The following is a 13,476-nucleotide window of genomic DNA, read 5'->3' on the forward strand; positions in this document are numbered from 1 at the left end:
CTATTTTTAATGGGGAAATACTAAGAGTGGAGGAGGTGCACACCCAGCGGAAACAACACAAGAAAGAACTCCTCTCAGGGGATCCCCTTGGGTGACTTTTCACACTGGTAAGAATAGATGATCTCTTCAGCCCAAGTCCTGGTGAACCGAAGAGGAAGTCACTGCCATGGTGGCCCTTTTTGACGTGTGAGAAAGGAGAAGTTGCCGTAGGGCATTTTAGAGGATGGCCTGATGGGAGTAAGGGTGGGACCTTTTAACAACATGTCAAGTTCATCATACAATGCAGGAAAGAGGAAAGCAGGAAATAACAGCGGTGCAGGCGTAACATCAGAGCCAGGATCGCCGTCATGGGAGATGCAAGGAACAAAGATGGGGAACTTCAAGGGACAAAGAAGGTAAGCAAACACGTCAACACTCAATGCCAGCACGAGGCTCTAAGGTGAAGAAAGTGCAGGCACCCTCACGGAGGAACACGTGATCCTTTACAACCCTCTTCACGTCCAAAGTCCTCCACACACTTTGCTCCCTGAGGTCTGCCCTCGAGGGTGACAATGAGTCATCTGCCCAGGAACCTGAAAACTTCTCCTTCAGAGGTCAATAGCAGCACTGTCCATCAGTGTCCCGTGAGACTCCCAATCCAGATGACTGATTTCACCTGTGAAAACAAGAAGATGGTGAACTCAGAATAAGTTTCACGGCTCCACTCTCTGGCAGCATAGGCGTTTCAAAATGGGCTGGGAGAGATGTGAGCACGCCACCACAACCAAGAGGTTGGCTTTGCGACACTAGTTGTGTTTGTCTGGGAGTCTGACCCTGTGAGCTATGTGAGGTTCACTGAGCAAGATCCAAGTCATCCCCTCTAAGTGAAGTCTCAGAGAACCAATAAGGATGTTATTAGCTTAGCTTTTGCTCCATTAACTCAAAAATATAGAATAGGCAAGTCAATCTTACAGACCAGGCAGTGGTGACACACAACCAAAGAAACCAGGTGCCATAGAAACCGGGTGGTAGTGGTGCACACCTTTAATCCCAGCTCTAGAGAGGAATATAAAACGGGAGGAGACAGCTCTCAGAAACATTCTGAGATTCCTGGAGAAAGGATTGCCATTTCAAACTGAGGTGGAGGTAAGAGCCAAGAGCTGGCTATTTTTGCTTTTCTGAGCTTCAGGTTGAACCCCAATATCTGTCTCTGAGTTTTTTTTTATTAATCATGCTACAGTGCAGTGTATTTTAAACTACAACTTTTTAAATTAAACATCATTGTGAAGGCGTCAAAGTGGATTCCCCCTGAGTGCTCCAGGCCTGAATTCTTCAGCACATTCAGGAAATGGCACTCAGCTTTCAGATCCTATCAGGTGTGAGTCTTCCATACTGGAGGTCTGTAGATATGAGCTGTGACTGCCAGGACCCAGGATCACAGATGAATGGCTAAAGACAAAGGATTTCCGTGCAGCATGACCTCTCTGCAGGGGGAACCCTACAATCCAAGTACTTACTGCATGTAAGTAAGGGTTGGAGCAAAGGGCGGCACAGAAGACCTGTGCCAAAAAACAGGACGAGGGATGAGCTCGAAGGACCAGTGTGAGGGGCAGTATAAGGGCCAGCACAAGGGGTCAGTGTGGGGGCTCCACATGAAGGTGCCAATGCTAGACATGAACGCGAGAGGCCAGCATTAGGAGCCAGGGTAAGATGTCAGCGCAAGGGGCTAGCACATCGCAATTCTGACCCTTCTGCCACACTCTTTCAATACTAACGGAGCAGGCAACTCCTCGCTGTGTCTCTATTCCTTACAGTTTACTTGTAGACTAATGGAACACTCATAATTGTGTTCCTCTCTCCCCTCCTCCCTATGCTCCTAAAATGATCAACATTTGGTCTCAGGATGTGGACCAGTTCTGGGAAAACATGATTAAAGCAAATGGCGAGAGGCTGGAGCGAAGCCTTGAGTTCAGTTTTGCCAATGGATTGAGTTACACGTCACTGTGCAAATGAGCTGTTGTTACAACCCTCCCCTGTCTCACTGGAACCATTTTCATAGGCAAAAAGGTTATCAGCCTACCTACCCCACAGCAATAGACATAAGAAACCATGAGAATAAGGAACATTTTAGGCACATTTTCACAAAAATTTCTACCATAAAGCATTAAGGAAAAAAATACAAATATTAGGTCAGTATGACCTCATTCCAGTATGTGAGAATGGCTACAAGGTTGGCAAGTGTTACACAGACCCTGTAGGCTATCTGTGCCCTAGAACCATCCTCTGGGAGGGACATAAAGAGGAACTTCCACTCCTTTGTCTCTAGAATGTGGCTTATTTGGTTTGGTTTGTACAATGCTTTATTGTCAAAGCTGAAAACATATGAATATAAAACAAGTGGGAAAACCACCACAATTTGAAAACTATCCATTTTTTTAAAAAAAATACTTATTTATTTATTATGTATATAATATTCTGTCTGCGTGTATGCCTGCAGGCCAAAAGAGGGCGCCAGCCCCATTACAGATGGTTGTGAGCCACCATGTGGTTGCTGGGAATTGAACTCAGGNCATGCACCACGATGTCTGACCTTTTACATGTGTGCCAGAGATTTGAACTCAAGTGCTTACACTTGGGAGGCAAGGCTTTTGTCAATGGAGCCATCTCTCCAGCCTGAAAACTATCCTTAAAACACTGAAATTTTTAGAGCAAAGAAGAAAGACGTTAGCCAACTCACCTTGTCAAGCCTTGATTTCTCCCCACGAGCATTCGTTCACCCAGCTTATTTGATTTTGTTAGCAATCTCTTTCAGGAGACCTTTGAGATCGTTAAGCTTGGGAAGGGAGAGACATGAAACTCAGTCTTAGGACAAATTTCCAACATTCCATTTGAAATGACAAGTCCGTTAACCAGTAAAGACAACCCCGGAGAAGGCAGGAGGACCCTGCCTATTGCTAACTTATGGTCAGCGGTTACCAGACAAACCTACATCAGCTTCATGAAATGCATGTCCAAAGGGTTTCCTTCCTCCTAGACCCGACAAAGGATAACAGCACAGGAGGAATGTGTGCAAATGGGCAGACACTGCTAGTAGATATGAAGGAAGTTTTGCTATATAAAAATATGGAGCTAATAAGAATTATGAAGATACTAGCAAGATATGACGGTATGCCTCCTAACACATAAACAGTAAGCTCCAAAATACAACTTACATAAATGATTCATAAGATTACTCTGCATATTATATGAGGTCTGTGGCCTCATTTTAAGTCACGTGCCACCTGATGTCCTTTATAAAAGCACATGGACAAGTTCTAATTTCTGTGGAGTCAGCTCCCAGCTTACTGGGGTGGGGGTGGAGGATGTGTGCTAAAGTTGGGCCCAGTTCCAGTGCGAGCCTCTTCCTTTAATTAAAAAAGAAAGAAAGAACAAAGAGAAACCGTGGTAGCTAACGGCTGCCTCATTGGAAACAGCACAGTGAGAGGCCACTTCTAGGCTTCAGGTCAGCAGTGAATAACTTTGTTTTCAGTTATAATGAGATGGAAAAGGGTTCTGCTCCCCTCCCCAGGGGATTTTGTTACTAGTAAAATGGTATTAATAAGCCACTTCAAGGAGAGCACAAGACTCTCTGCGCAAACGAAGTGACACGGAGAAACGAAAGGGAAATAAGCCAAACTAAGAGTCAGTTTTGTGAAAGGTAAACAGAACCAACAAATCTATAGCTAGACTTCAAGAAAAGCTGTGTCTGTTGAGTGGTGTTGCAGACTTAAAGAACCAAGGGCTACTCAGGCCTGTATCTTCCTCAGATGTGGGGAGAACACAGTCTAACAGGCGCCTGCAACAAGAGTGAAGGGCAGACAAGTATAAGCTGCCCCTGGCTAGCCAAAGGCCACAAAGGCACCTGCCAGCACATACAAAACTCCTGCTCCAGGGACAGGCTGATCACAGGCCACCAGGCCACATGCCAGATAAAACAGGTGTCTCATGAAATAAGCACCTCCATCCAGTCCTCTTTGTTTCCCACAAGGTTCCGTGGTTCAGGAACCTTGCTTAGCCAGGGGCTTCTCTAGATTCATACAACCTAAGGAGTCTGAATAGAGATCACAGAACCCAGGGCCTGTAAGATAGCTCAGCGGGTAAAGGAACCTGACACTTAGCCTGGTGACCTGAGTTCGATCCTCCAGGCCTACATAGTTGAAGGAGAGAACCAGATCGTAAGAGTTGTTCTCAGACCTCCACACCACAGTGTGGCACGTGCACCCACCTGCGTGGCCACACGCATACACACAATTAAAATGCACACATATACACACAATTAAAATGGGATCATTATTTGTAAAGACTATAAAGCTCAAAAAAACTAGGAGCAAACAAGGAGACAGAATCAGCCTCAAACGTTCCTAACAAAGAACAGCTCCAGAGCAGAGAGGTGGCTTCACGAGAGAATAACTATCATCCAACATTTTAATTAATTTATTTATTTATTAAAGATTTCTGTCTCTTCCCCGCCACCGCCTCCCATTTCCCTCCCCCTTTCCCAATTAAGTCCCCCTCCCTCCTCAGCCCAAAGAGCAATCAGGGTTCCCTGCCCTGTGGGAAGCCCAAGGACCACCCACTTCCATCCATGTCTAGTAAGGTGAGCATCCAAACTGCCTAGGCTTCCACAAAGCCAGTACGTGCAGTAGGATCAAAAACCCATTGCCATTGTTCTTGAATTCTCAGTAGTCCTCATTGTCCGCTATGTTCAGAGAGTCAGGATTTATCCCAGGCTTTTTCAGACCCAGGCCAGCTGGCCTTGGTGAGTTCCCAATAGAACATCCCCATTGTCTCAGTGTGTGGGTGCACCCCTTGTGGTCCTGAGTTCCTTGCTCATGCTCTCTCTCCTTCTTCTCCTAATTTGGAGCTCTTCAATGGAAGAATGGATGAAGAAAGTATGGAATATATACATATTAGAGTACTACTCAGCAGTAAAAAAACAAGGACTTCTTGAATTTTGCATGCAAATGGATGGAAATAGAAAACAATATCCTGAGTGAGGTAAGCCAGACCCAAAAAGAGGAATATTTGGTTTCTAGCCATAAATAAAGGACATGGAGCCTATTATTAGTGATCCTAGAGAAGCTAAATAAGGAGACCCCAAAGAAAAACATATAGGCATCTTCCTGAATATTAACCTTCATCAGACGATGAAAGGAGACAGAGACCCACATTGGAGCACCGGACAGAAATCTCAAGGTACCATCCGACATTTAAAGGTGAACAAATGCCAATCCCATTCAGACTCTCCCAAAACAGAAGAGGGCCTGCTTTCAGACTCCATGTATGAGGCCAACATTACCCTGGCTCCAAAGTCTGATAAAGACAACGAAGAGAACTCCAGGCCAACATCCCAGTGAATAAAGATGCAAAAACATCAATAAAATAGTAGGAACTCAATTCAAGAGCACATTGAAATGACCACACACCACAACTAAGTGAAATTGGTCCCTGGGATATGAGACTGGCTCTGTATGCCAAGTAGTGGTAGTGGCGCACACCTTTAATCCCAGCACTCAGGAGGCAGAGGCAGGCGGACCTCTGTGAGTTCAAGACAAGCCTGGTCTGCATAGTGAGTAACAGGACAGCCTGGGCTTCAAAGAGAAACTCTGTCTTAAAAAAACAAACAGACAGACAGATAAAAGGACAAAGGACAGTTCAGCAAACGAAAACCAATGGGTGTGGTAAGCTAAATGAACAAAATGGAGGACAGAGTCAACATGATCCATGCATTGAAGGCAGAAAAAGAACTCTAGATCTGTTTCACAATAGAAACTGAAGAAGATAAGGACTCTTAGACACAAAAAAGACTATGAAGAATGAATCCTATCACCCTATCCAACATCACATCATCTATAGTATCTTCAGACAAGACTGTTCACTCTCACCACTGTTATTCTAAACAGTGTTGGGAATTGTAGCCCATGTGATCAGGTAAGGAAAGGAAGTAAAAGCTATCTAGATCTGTTTACATGGGGTGTTAAGTAATGTCTTATAACAAAGACTTCACCAAAAACCTTTCCTGAAAAAAACAATGGAACAAATTTATTAAAATTGGTGTCCCTGATATGGAAAACAATACAGAAGCTCCTGGAAACATTAAAAATGGCCTCGCTACCCCACTCATGGAACCCAGCTGAAGAGCTGATGTCAGGAGGATGAGGATGAGGTAGCCCATGTTGACCTGTTCACTGCAGCACCAGCTACAGACACAGAAACAACCCAAGTGTCAGGCAACCGATTGACAGGTAAAGAAAAATGTGGTTCATGGACACCGTGGAGAACAGTTTCACCCTAGAGGAAGGAAGGAAACCCTACATCTGCAAGGACACAGGTGGCCCAGACGGCACTGTGCTGAGTAAAATAAGCGAGGCACAGACAGGCAACCCCCTCCCATGTGATCTCACTCGCATCGTCAGCCTAAAATAGTCAGAAGGGTCAGGGGAGGGAGGAATGTACATGGAGGTGAGAACGACCACTATTATACTGTATTCATATGCCAATATCCATCTAGACATTAACATCGTCTATATACATGAGATGTGCTGAGACCATAGGTCTTACAGTGAATCCTAGGACACATGCAGATAGTAACTATGCGAGTATGTAAATTAGCTAGGCTGGATTGTGGTGTTAATTTTGCAACATATACATGAGTCAAAATATCTAACTGCATACCTCAAATATATTGAATTTGTGTCAATGATATCTCAATGGAGCTGTTCAAAAATAAAGTCATAAAGGAAATAAAGGAAAGCAAAAATATGCTAAATTCTTGCTCTAGAAACAAAAATTCAGAACAAGATCCCCAGATTTCTACGAGTGGAAAGGAGGGAATTTTGGTTGTTCAGAGTGGAAAGAGGACAGAGAAGGTGACAGAAAGGGAGGTAGAGGCAGCTCAGCAGTTCAGTGAGGCAGCTCGTGGGATGTGGGAGGCTCTGCACTAAGTGGATAGGGCTTCCAACGCTGAATTGTGACAATCATTTTGCAGTGTAAATATATATGAAATACCTGACTGTATACCTTAAATATATTCAAAGTGGCAGAAGCTTGAGGGAGCTCATCACATCATATCCACAGGCAGAGCAGCGAGAATGACCGCATACATAACCTCAGCTCATTTCCTCTATTCTTATGCAGTCTAGGACCCAAATCCAGGGAATGGTGCCATGCATAGTGGGCCGGGTCTTCCTACATCCATTAATGTAATTAAGACAATCCCTTACAGACATGCCCAAAGGATAACCTGATCTAGACAGTTACCCACTGAGACCCTCTTCCAAGGTGATTTTAGATTGTGTCAAGTTGACAGTTAAACCTAACAGAAGTGGCACTTCTGGGCTCTTCTACAAGAAAGCTTGAGAAGCAATTCTGCCTCAGTCTCCCGCTCTTAGGCGAGTTGTGCAGACAGCTGAACAGAAACATGTCTAATTTTTTTTAAAAAAAAACAATGAATGCCTTCTTTTGTTTTCTGACCACTCTATAGCTGAAAACTTAAAGATAAAATAAATGCTTCTGGAACTCTGAGCCATACCTTTGTATCCAGTTGTCTAAACCGATGTCTCATCCTGCAAGAAATCAGAAAATAAACTAAGAGAAAGAGTCTGGGGAGGGGGGCTTTTTGGCCTTTTTTCATCTTTCAAAGGACGGAAGGCAGAATGTGTACAGTCTCCAGGTTGGGCTCAGGCCAGCATCAGCTGCACTGATCTCTCTGCAAAGCAGAATTCCTTTCTCTGCCCAATTAGAGAGACAGAAAAGTCACGCGTGTCCTGCTGACAGGAGTGGTGAAAGCTGACTCAGATCTGCCTTCCTCCACATCCAGAATACGAGCGTCTAGAGTACAGGCATCCATGCTGTCTCAAGAGAAAGAGCAGTGTACCCTTTGGTAGTTGTGTGGATTCTAGCGAATAGATTAGTTGTTCTCATATTTACTCCTACTGGTTAGAGTGATTTGGAGGTGTGCTAAACTCTTAGAAAAAGTGAAACACAGGGATTTATAAAAGGTCGCTAGGTCACACAGGGATTTATAAAAGGTCCCACACAATTTAAAAATGATAGCACTTCCCAGAGATAGTTTGTTACAAGCCACCTTCTACCTCTTTGTCTCCAGCATTGCAGAGACAAATGTGTCGGTAGTTCCTGCAAGACAATACAATTACCTCTGGGTCTTCCTGGAACTCATTTCTGCAACTGTGGCTCTTGTTTCTTGGCTCTGTGGGTGCTAATGTCTATCCTTCTTTCTCCTCATCTTCTTTCGTTTGGTTGCTTGATTTTTTTTTAAGACAAGAGTTTCCTTGTGTAGACCTGGCTGTCTTGGAACTCATTCTGTAAACCTAGCTGGCTATGAACTCAGAGATCTGCCCGCCTCTGCCTCCTGAGTGGTAGGATTCAGGGCATGCACTACCACCCAACTCAGACATTAAAGGCTTAGCTCAGACCTCAGTGCCTTGAACACAGGACATCTCACTGTCCCAAGAGAAATATATAGCCTCTTGGGACCCCTTTCTATCCCATGTTCTTTAGGGGAACAATCAGATTAACTGAGGTGTGACTTCTGCCTGTGTTAAGGGAGTGGCTGGCATATGTCTAAATATTTGTCATCTACAATTGCTTCAGTAGCACTGTCACTCGCCAATGGAAACACGCCTTACTGAGCATGCTCAGATAAGCTGCCTCTGTCCTTCCAGACAGAAAATAGATTTGTGTATGCAAAGGGTGCCTTGTTACAGAAGTGAGTGACTGACGTACTCCTCTGAGCTGTCGTTGGCTTTCGTGTTGATCTTGACAAGGTAATTCTCCTTCATGACACCCTCCCATGCCAATGTCTCATTGTCCTCATTTCTGAAACCTGAAAGAATGAGAAAAGAAAAACATTCAGGTTGTCACGTTTGCCTCCATTTCCTGAACCAACGCCTGCCTGCCAGGCATCTGAGAGACTCTGGGACTAAGACAGTTAGATTGATCTCTAGCAGTAGACCTGACTACCGTCTCTTTCCAGTGACAGAGGCAGAGCGATGGAATATTAACGGATTTCTCAGCAAGAATGAGGGTGGGCGCTGACTGTGTGAACTAAGAATGTAATCTTTATTCTAAACAGAGATCCCTTTGAAACTTGCCTGTGTCTTTTGAGACTCAGATCACTCCACTCATGATTTGGGTGTCCACATTTGGTGAGTCCCTCTCCTCTGCTTTGATGACATGGAAACACTAAACCATTTGGTTGGACATTTACTTCAGGTTTTGAACTCCCAATCTAAAGCCAGGAGTTTTACAGAGGAGAGTAATCCGATGACATTGATTCTACTCTGAGACAGGTGGTCTGGGAGTGGACCATGAAGAAAACCTTACCTCCAATCTTCCCCTTTCCTCTATACAAACTAGCCTGGGACCTGTTCCAGGGAGATTCTTACTTCAGTTTCTTCCGGTGTCTGGGCCTTTTGGATGGAGGCCAAATGAGAAAACACATCATCAAGATAATTAATGTTTGCAATGGACACCAAACTCCAGGAATTTATGGGAACAGGAAAGGGATGCTTGTGTAAGTGGCTGCACAATAGTTGAAACAGATTTGTGGTTTGTTTATTTGGTCAGGTTTCTTTCCTTATTTTGTTCATTCTTTCTTTCTGTCTGTCTTTTGTTATTTCAGTCTTTCTTTCTCTCTTTCTCTCTCTCTTTCTTTCTTTCTTTCTTTCTTTCTTTCTTTCTTTCTTTCTTTCTTTCTTTCTTTCTTTCTTTCTTCTAAGACAGGGTTTCTCTTTAACTGCCTTGGCTGTCCTGGAACTCACTTAGTAGAACAGGCTGGCCTCAAACTCACTGAGATCAGCCTGCGTCTGCCTCCAGAGTGCTGGAATTAAAGGTGTGCACCACCAAACCCAGTAATTTGTGTGGGTTTTACCCTTAACTTATCATTTAAATGTGTTCGTCCTCATGTTAGAGTCTATAAATTCTAATGCCTTACCGGACTGAAAAAAATTTAATTGGAGATCAGAGTAATACGTGAATGACTGGATTTGAGAAAATTCCAAAATCAAACATGCCTTTATCTTTAAATGGCTGTTATTACTTTTCAAAACAGTTCCTAACCTATTTCCTTTCAAGTGCATTTTGGAGTAGTTTCCAATGTCTTTCCTTCAAAGTAAATCTTCGAGCTCAACAAGATTGAAGTTCCTGGACACCAGCAGCCAGAACAAGAACGACAAACAGCCAAGAAAAAACGGCCAGCTTCCTTAACAGCGAGGGAGAGGCTAGGTGAAATGGTAGCCTGGCATTTTCACCAAGTGTACTGAAAAATTGGCAGGCTCTGAAGTCCATATTTGTGCCAGCAAAAATATGTAGAAGCACCCACCCATCTTATAAAAAAAGCCCATCCATTATTACAACTTCAGAGAGGATGAGAAGGTAGTGGGAGACATTACCCAAGAATCAGAGATAATACATATTCTTTACCTAGACATTTTCTTCTAGAATTAATATGAAAATGATTCATGTTCTCAAAAATGCACATATACCACTTTTTTTTATCACAACCTCATATATTACTGAGAATCAAACTAGGGCCAGGAGAGACAACTCAGTTGTTGTGAATGTTAGCTGTTCTTCCAGAGGATCTGAGTTCAGTTCCAAGCATCCATGTCAGGCAGCTCACAACTGCCCATCACTCTAGCTCCAGGGGCATCAAGTGCCTTTTCCTCTGCAGGCACTTGCATATATATTTAAAAATAAATCTTTCTGAAGAGCTTAACCAAACTACATATTTAACAATAAGGGCTTGGTTAAGTTAACTATGGTATATCCATACACTAGAATATCTCATAGTTAAAATTCTTAGCATAGACATTATTTGTTTATAGGTCTAAACATGTTTATGATGCATCATCAGCTGTATAAATGAATCAATTATTCTATGAATTTTTTGCATACTATACTCCAGGCAATATACATTCCCACAGAAATCAATAATAACTATTGATATTTATTTCTGGATGCTGGTCCTATCTGCCCTCAATCCTTACTTGTGCTTTCCTGTATTTTTCAAATGTTCTATAAAGAGTCTATATTGCCTTCCAAATGAGAAAAGAAACAATAAATTTTCTAAAACTGCAATTACCAACTTGAAGGTATTATCAAACAAGGGGGTATTTAAAAAAAAAAAGAAAGTTTGGAGTCTGACATTCTAAGCATTATTTGAAAAAAGTCTTATAGTCTTTCCTCTAAAGAAGGGCAATTTCAAAATTAATGACCTCCCCATCATTTGGAAGCAAACACAAAATACGCTTCAGGAATGAGCTGCCAGCTGGAGTCCCTGGGAGAGGCAGAGTGCTGTTGTCTCTAGAATTAGTCCTCTGCAAGAGGCAGCAGGGGAGCATGGAGTGACTCAGCTGGCTGGAAAGTCTCTGGTGAGGGAACGGGGCTCTGGCTCCATCATCAGCACCACTAAGGAGAGGCGCCCTGTCCTTCTGTTTCTTAGTGTCCTCCTAGGAGTAAGATCTGTTCAAAGAGGACAGGTACCATTGCTTCTTCCAACTGTCCATAGAGCATCTCTCTCCCCAGTGTCTCCCTGGGGAGATGGATAAATAACAGGCATTTGTGACACACCTGTTTGCTTCCTGAAGATGAAACCTATTGGCTGGCTAGTTGGGGTGGGGGGGGTCTGTTTCCAGTTCATGTTCTTATCTTGCCTCATGTGATGCATTTTGTCCTCCTCTTTAAGTTGAGTCTGAAGCCAGGAGTTGATCTCCCTTCCTGACACTGAGATCCCAGGCTTAGTGTACTAGATCCCGAGAGAATGGACCTTTATTTCATCCAGTCCCCAACAGTCGATGCCCAACCTGAGTCAATGTGATGGACGGTTCTGTAGAACATTCATTCCAATTCCAGAAAATAATGAATGTTAGATTCTGCTTTCATCTTTATCCTGAGTCCAAGCCATCCATATTGCAACAAATACAAGTGTGTGTGTGTGTGTGTGTGTGTTCATGTGCTCATGTAGGCTATGTGCACATAACCTGTGTACCTTTGCACATGTGTGTAGAGACCAACAGACAAACATTGGGTGTTTTCCTCAACCACTGTCCAGTTTTTTGTTTGAGACAGTGTCTCTCAGTGAACCTGGGGCCCACTGATTGGTTAAATCTGGCAAGCAAGCTATAGGAGCCCTCCTGTCTCTGCCTCCAGCAATGGAATTACAGGCATGCACCACGATGTCTGACCTTTTACATGTGTGCCAGAGATTTGAACTCAAGTGCTTACACTTGGGAGGCAAGGCTTTTGTCAATGGAGCCATCTCTCCAGCTCTTCTTCCTCATTATGACTTTTATTCATTGTCCAAAGAACAAAAAAAATTGTGTAAGCCTTTCTAGGGCTCGGATTTGCCCCTCAGTCTTCTCCCAGATCCTGTAGACACTCTCATCTACATGATCTCAGGAAGGAGCCAAACCGAGACCTAGGCATGCCATTACATGCCTCTGATATTCAGACGTGGCTTTTGAGGACATTCAGCTTCTAGACCTGCATTTGCAGTTCCCACCCTGAACATGAAGACTCCCACTCTTTCTGTTAGTAATGGCTCAGTTTGTTTTCCAAGGCAAAACAATGGGGAGAAAGACAGCCACTTATCCAAACTGTCAAAATACTTTCATCAAGAAAGACAACCACACGTGTGCAATGGTTATTGACACCCCCAGAGTGTCATTTAATGCCTGGGATGACACTGTTGAAGCTGAGTGTGAAGATCCTTCCTACTGCAGGCTGTTTGAGAACTGGAGGTGCCTATATATTCTGGAAGTCGGGTCTCAGGATGGGACTGGAGGCCAGCCATGAGTATCTTGCCTCCAGTTTGATGGGAAGGGTCAGACGATGGCTGTCTGCACTTAAAATCTGTCATAATTGCCACCAACTACCATATCTAGGAACGTGATATTTTTACATTCAGAATCATAATATTTGGAATTGCATCAAAGAGAAGTGTTCAGCTCAACATAATGCGTAATCTGGTAATAGAAGTTCATATCCATTTCATCACACACCTTGTGGCAAATGACCAGAGCACCTCATACAGTCAAGCATTGTCAAAGGACAAGCCTCAGAATGGCATAGAGCCGTGAGAGAGATGATGTGATGGAGACCCAGGAATACAGAGGTGCCAACAGTGTGCTGGAGGCCACAGGCACAAATGAAACCTTCTCTGGAGAGTTGCATGGTGGACTGCCACCAGTGAAATGAGGGGGGGAGGGCAGCCCTTTGGGAGGTCACTCTGCTCCAGTGTTCCCCAGATACCAGGCATGGAGCCTGGGGTTTGAAATTAGTCCTTCTGGGCTTTCATGTGCCTTGAGCCATTCTCCCCTTCTTAATGCTGTCCTTCCTTCCTTCCTGCGGTAGAAATATTTATCTGTGTCTGCCTCTACCCCATCACTGGACCTGAGAAGTCTGTGACTTCGATACTTGCAAAGACTCACACCTGAG

At 43.8% G+C, this 13,476-nt stretch overlaps 1 protein-coding gene across 1 annotated transcript in view; it reads right to left on the minus strand.

Annotated features, from left to right (window-relative positions):
• Positions 1-390: 390 nt before the first annotated feature.
• The window catches only part of Trpm8 (transient receptor potential cation channel subfamily M member 8), a 75,910-nt gene continuing 62,824 nt past the window's right edge, over positions 391-13,476 (minus strand). Inside the window, exons 22-25 of the mRNA XM_050163107.1 lie at positions 8,764-8,863; positions 7,550-7,583; positions 2,717-2,812; positions 391-655 (exon numbers count right to left, since the gene is read on the minus strand). Coding sequence (XP_050019064.1) covers positions 2,762-2,812; positions 7,550-7,583; positions 8,764-8,863 — 185 coding nt within the window. The 3' untranslated portion in view covers positions 391-655; positions 2,717-2,761. The remainder of the gene's footprint in view (positions 656-2,716; positions 2,813-7,549; positions 7,584-8,763; positions 8,864-13,476) is intronic.

This window comes from Alexandromys fortis, unplaced genomic scaffold, assembly GCF_014885135.2.
Source record: "Alexandromys fortis isolate MF-2015 unplaced genomic scaffold, M_Fortis_MF-2015_v1.1 scaffold_139, whole genome shotgun sequence".
Taxonomy (NCBI): domain Eukaryota; kingdom Metazoa; phylum Chordata; class Mammalia; order Rodentia; family Cricetidae; genus Alexandromys; species Alexandromys fortis.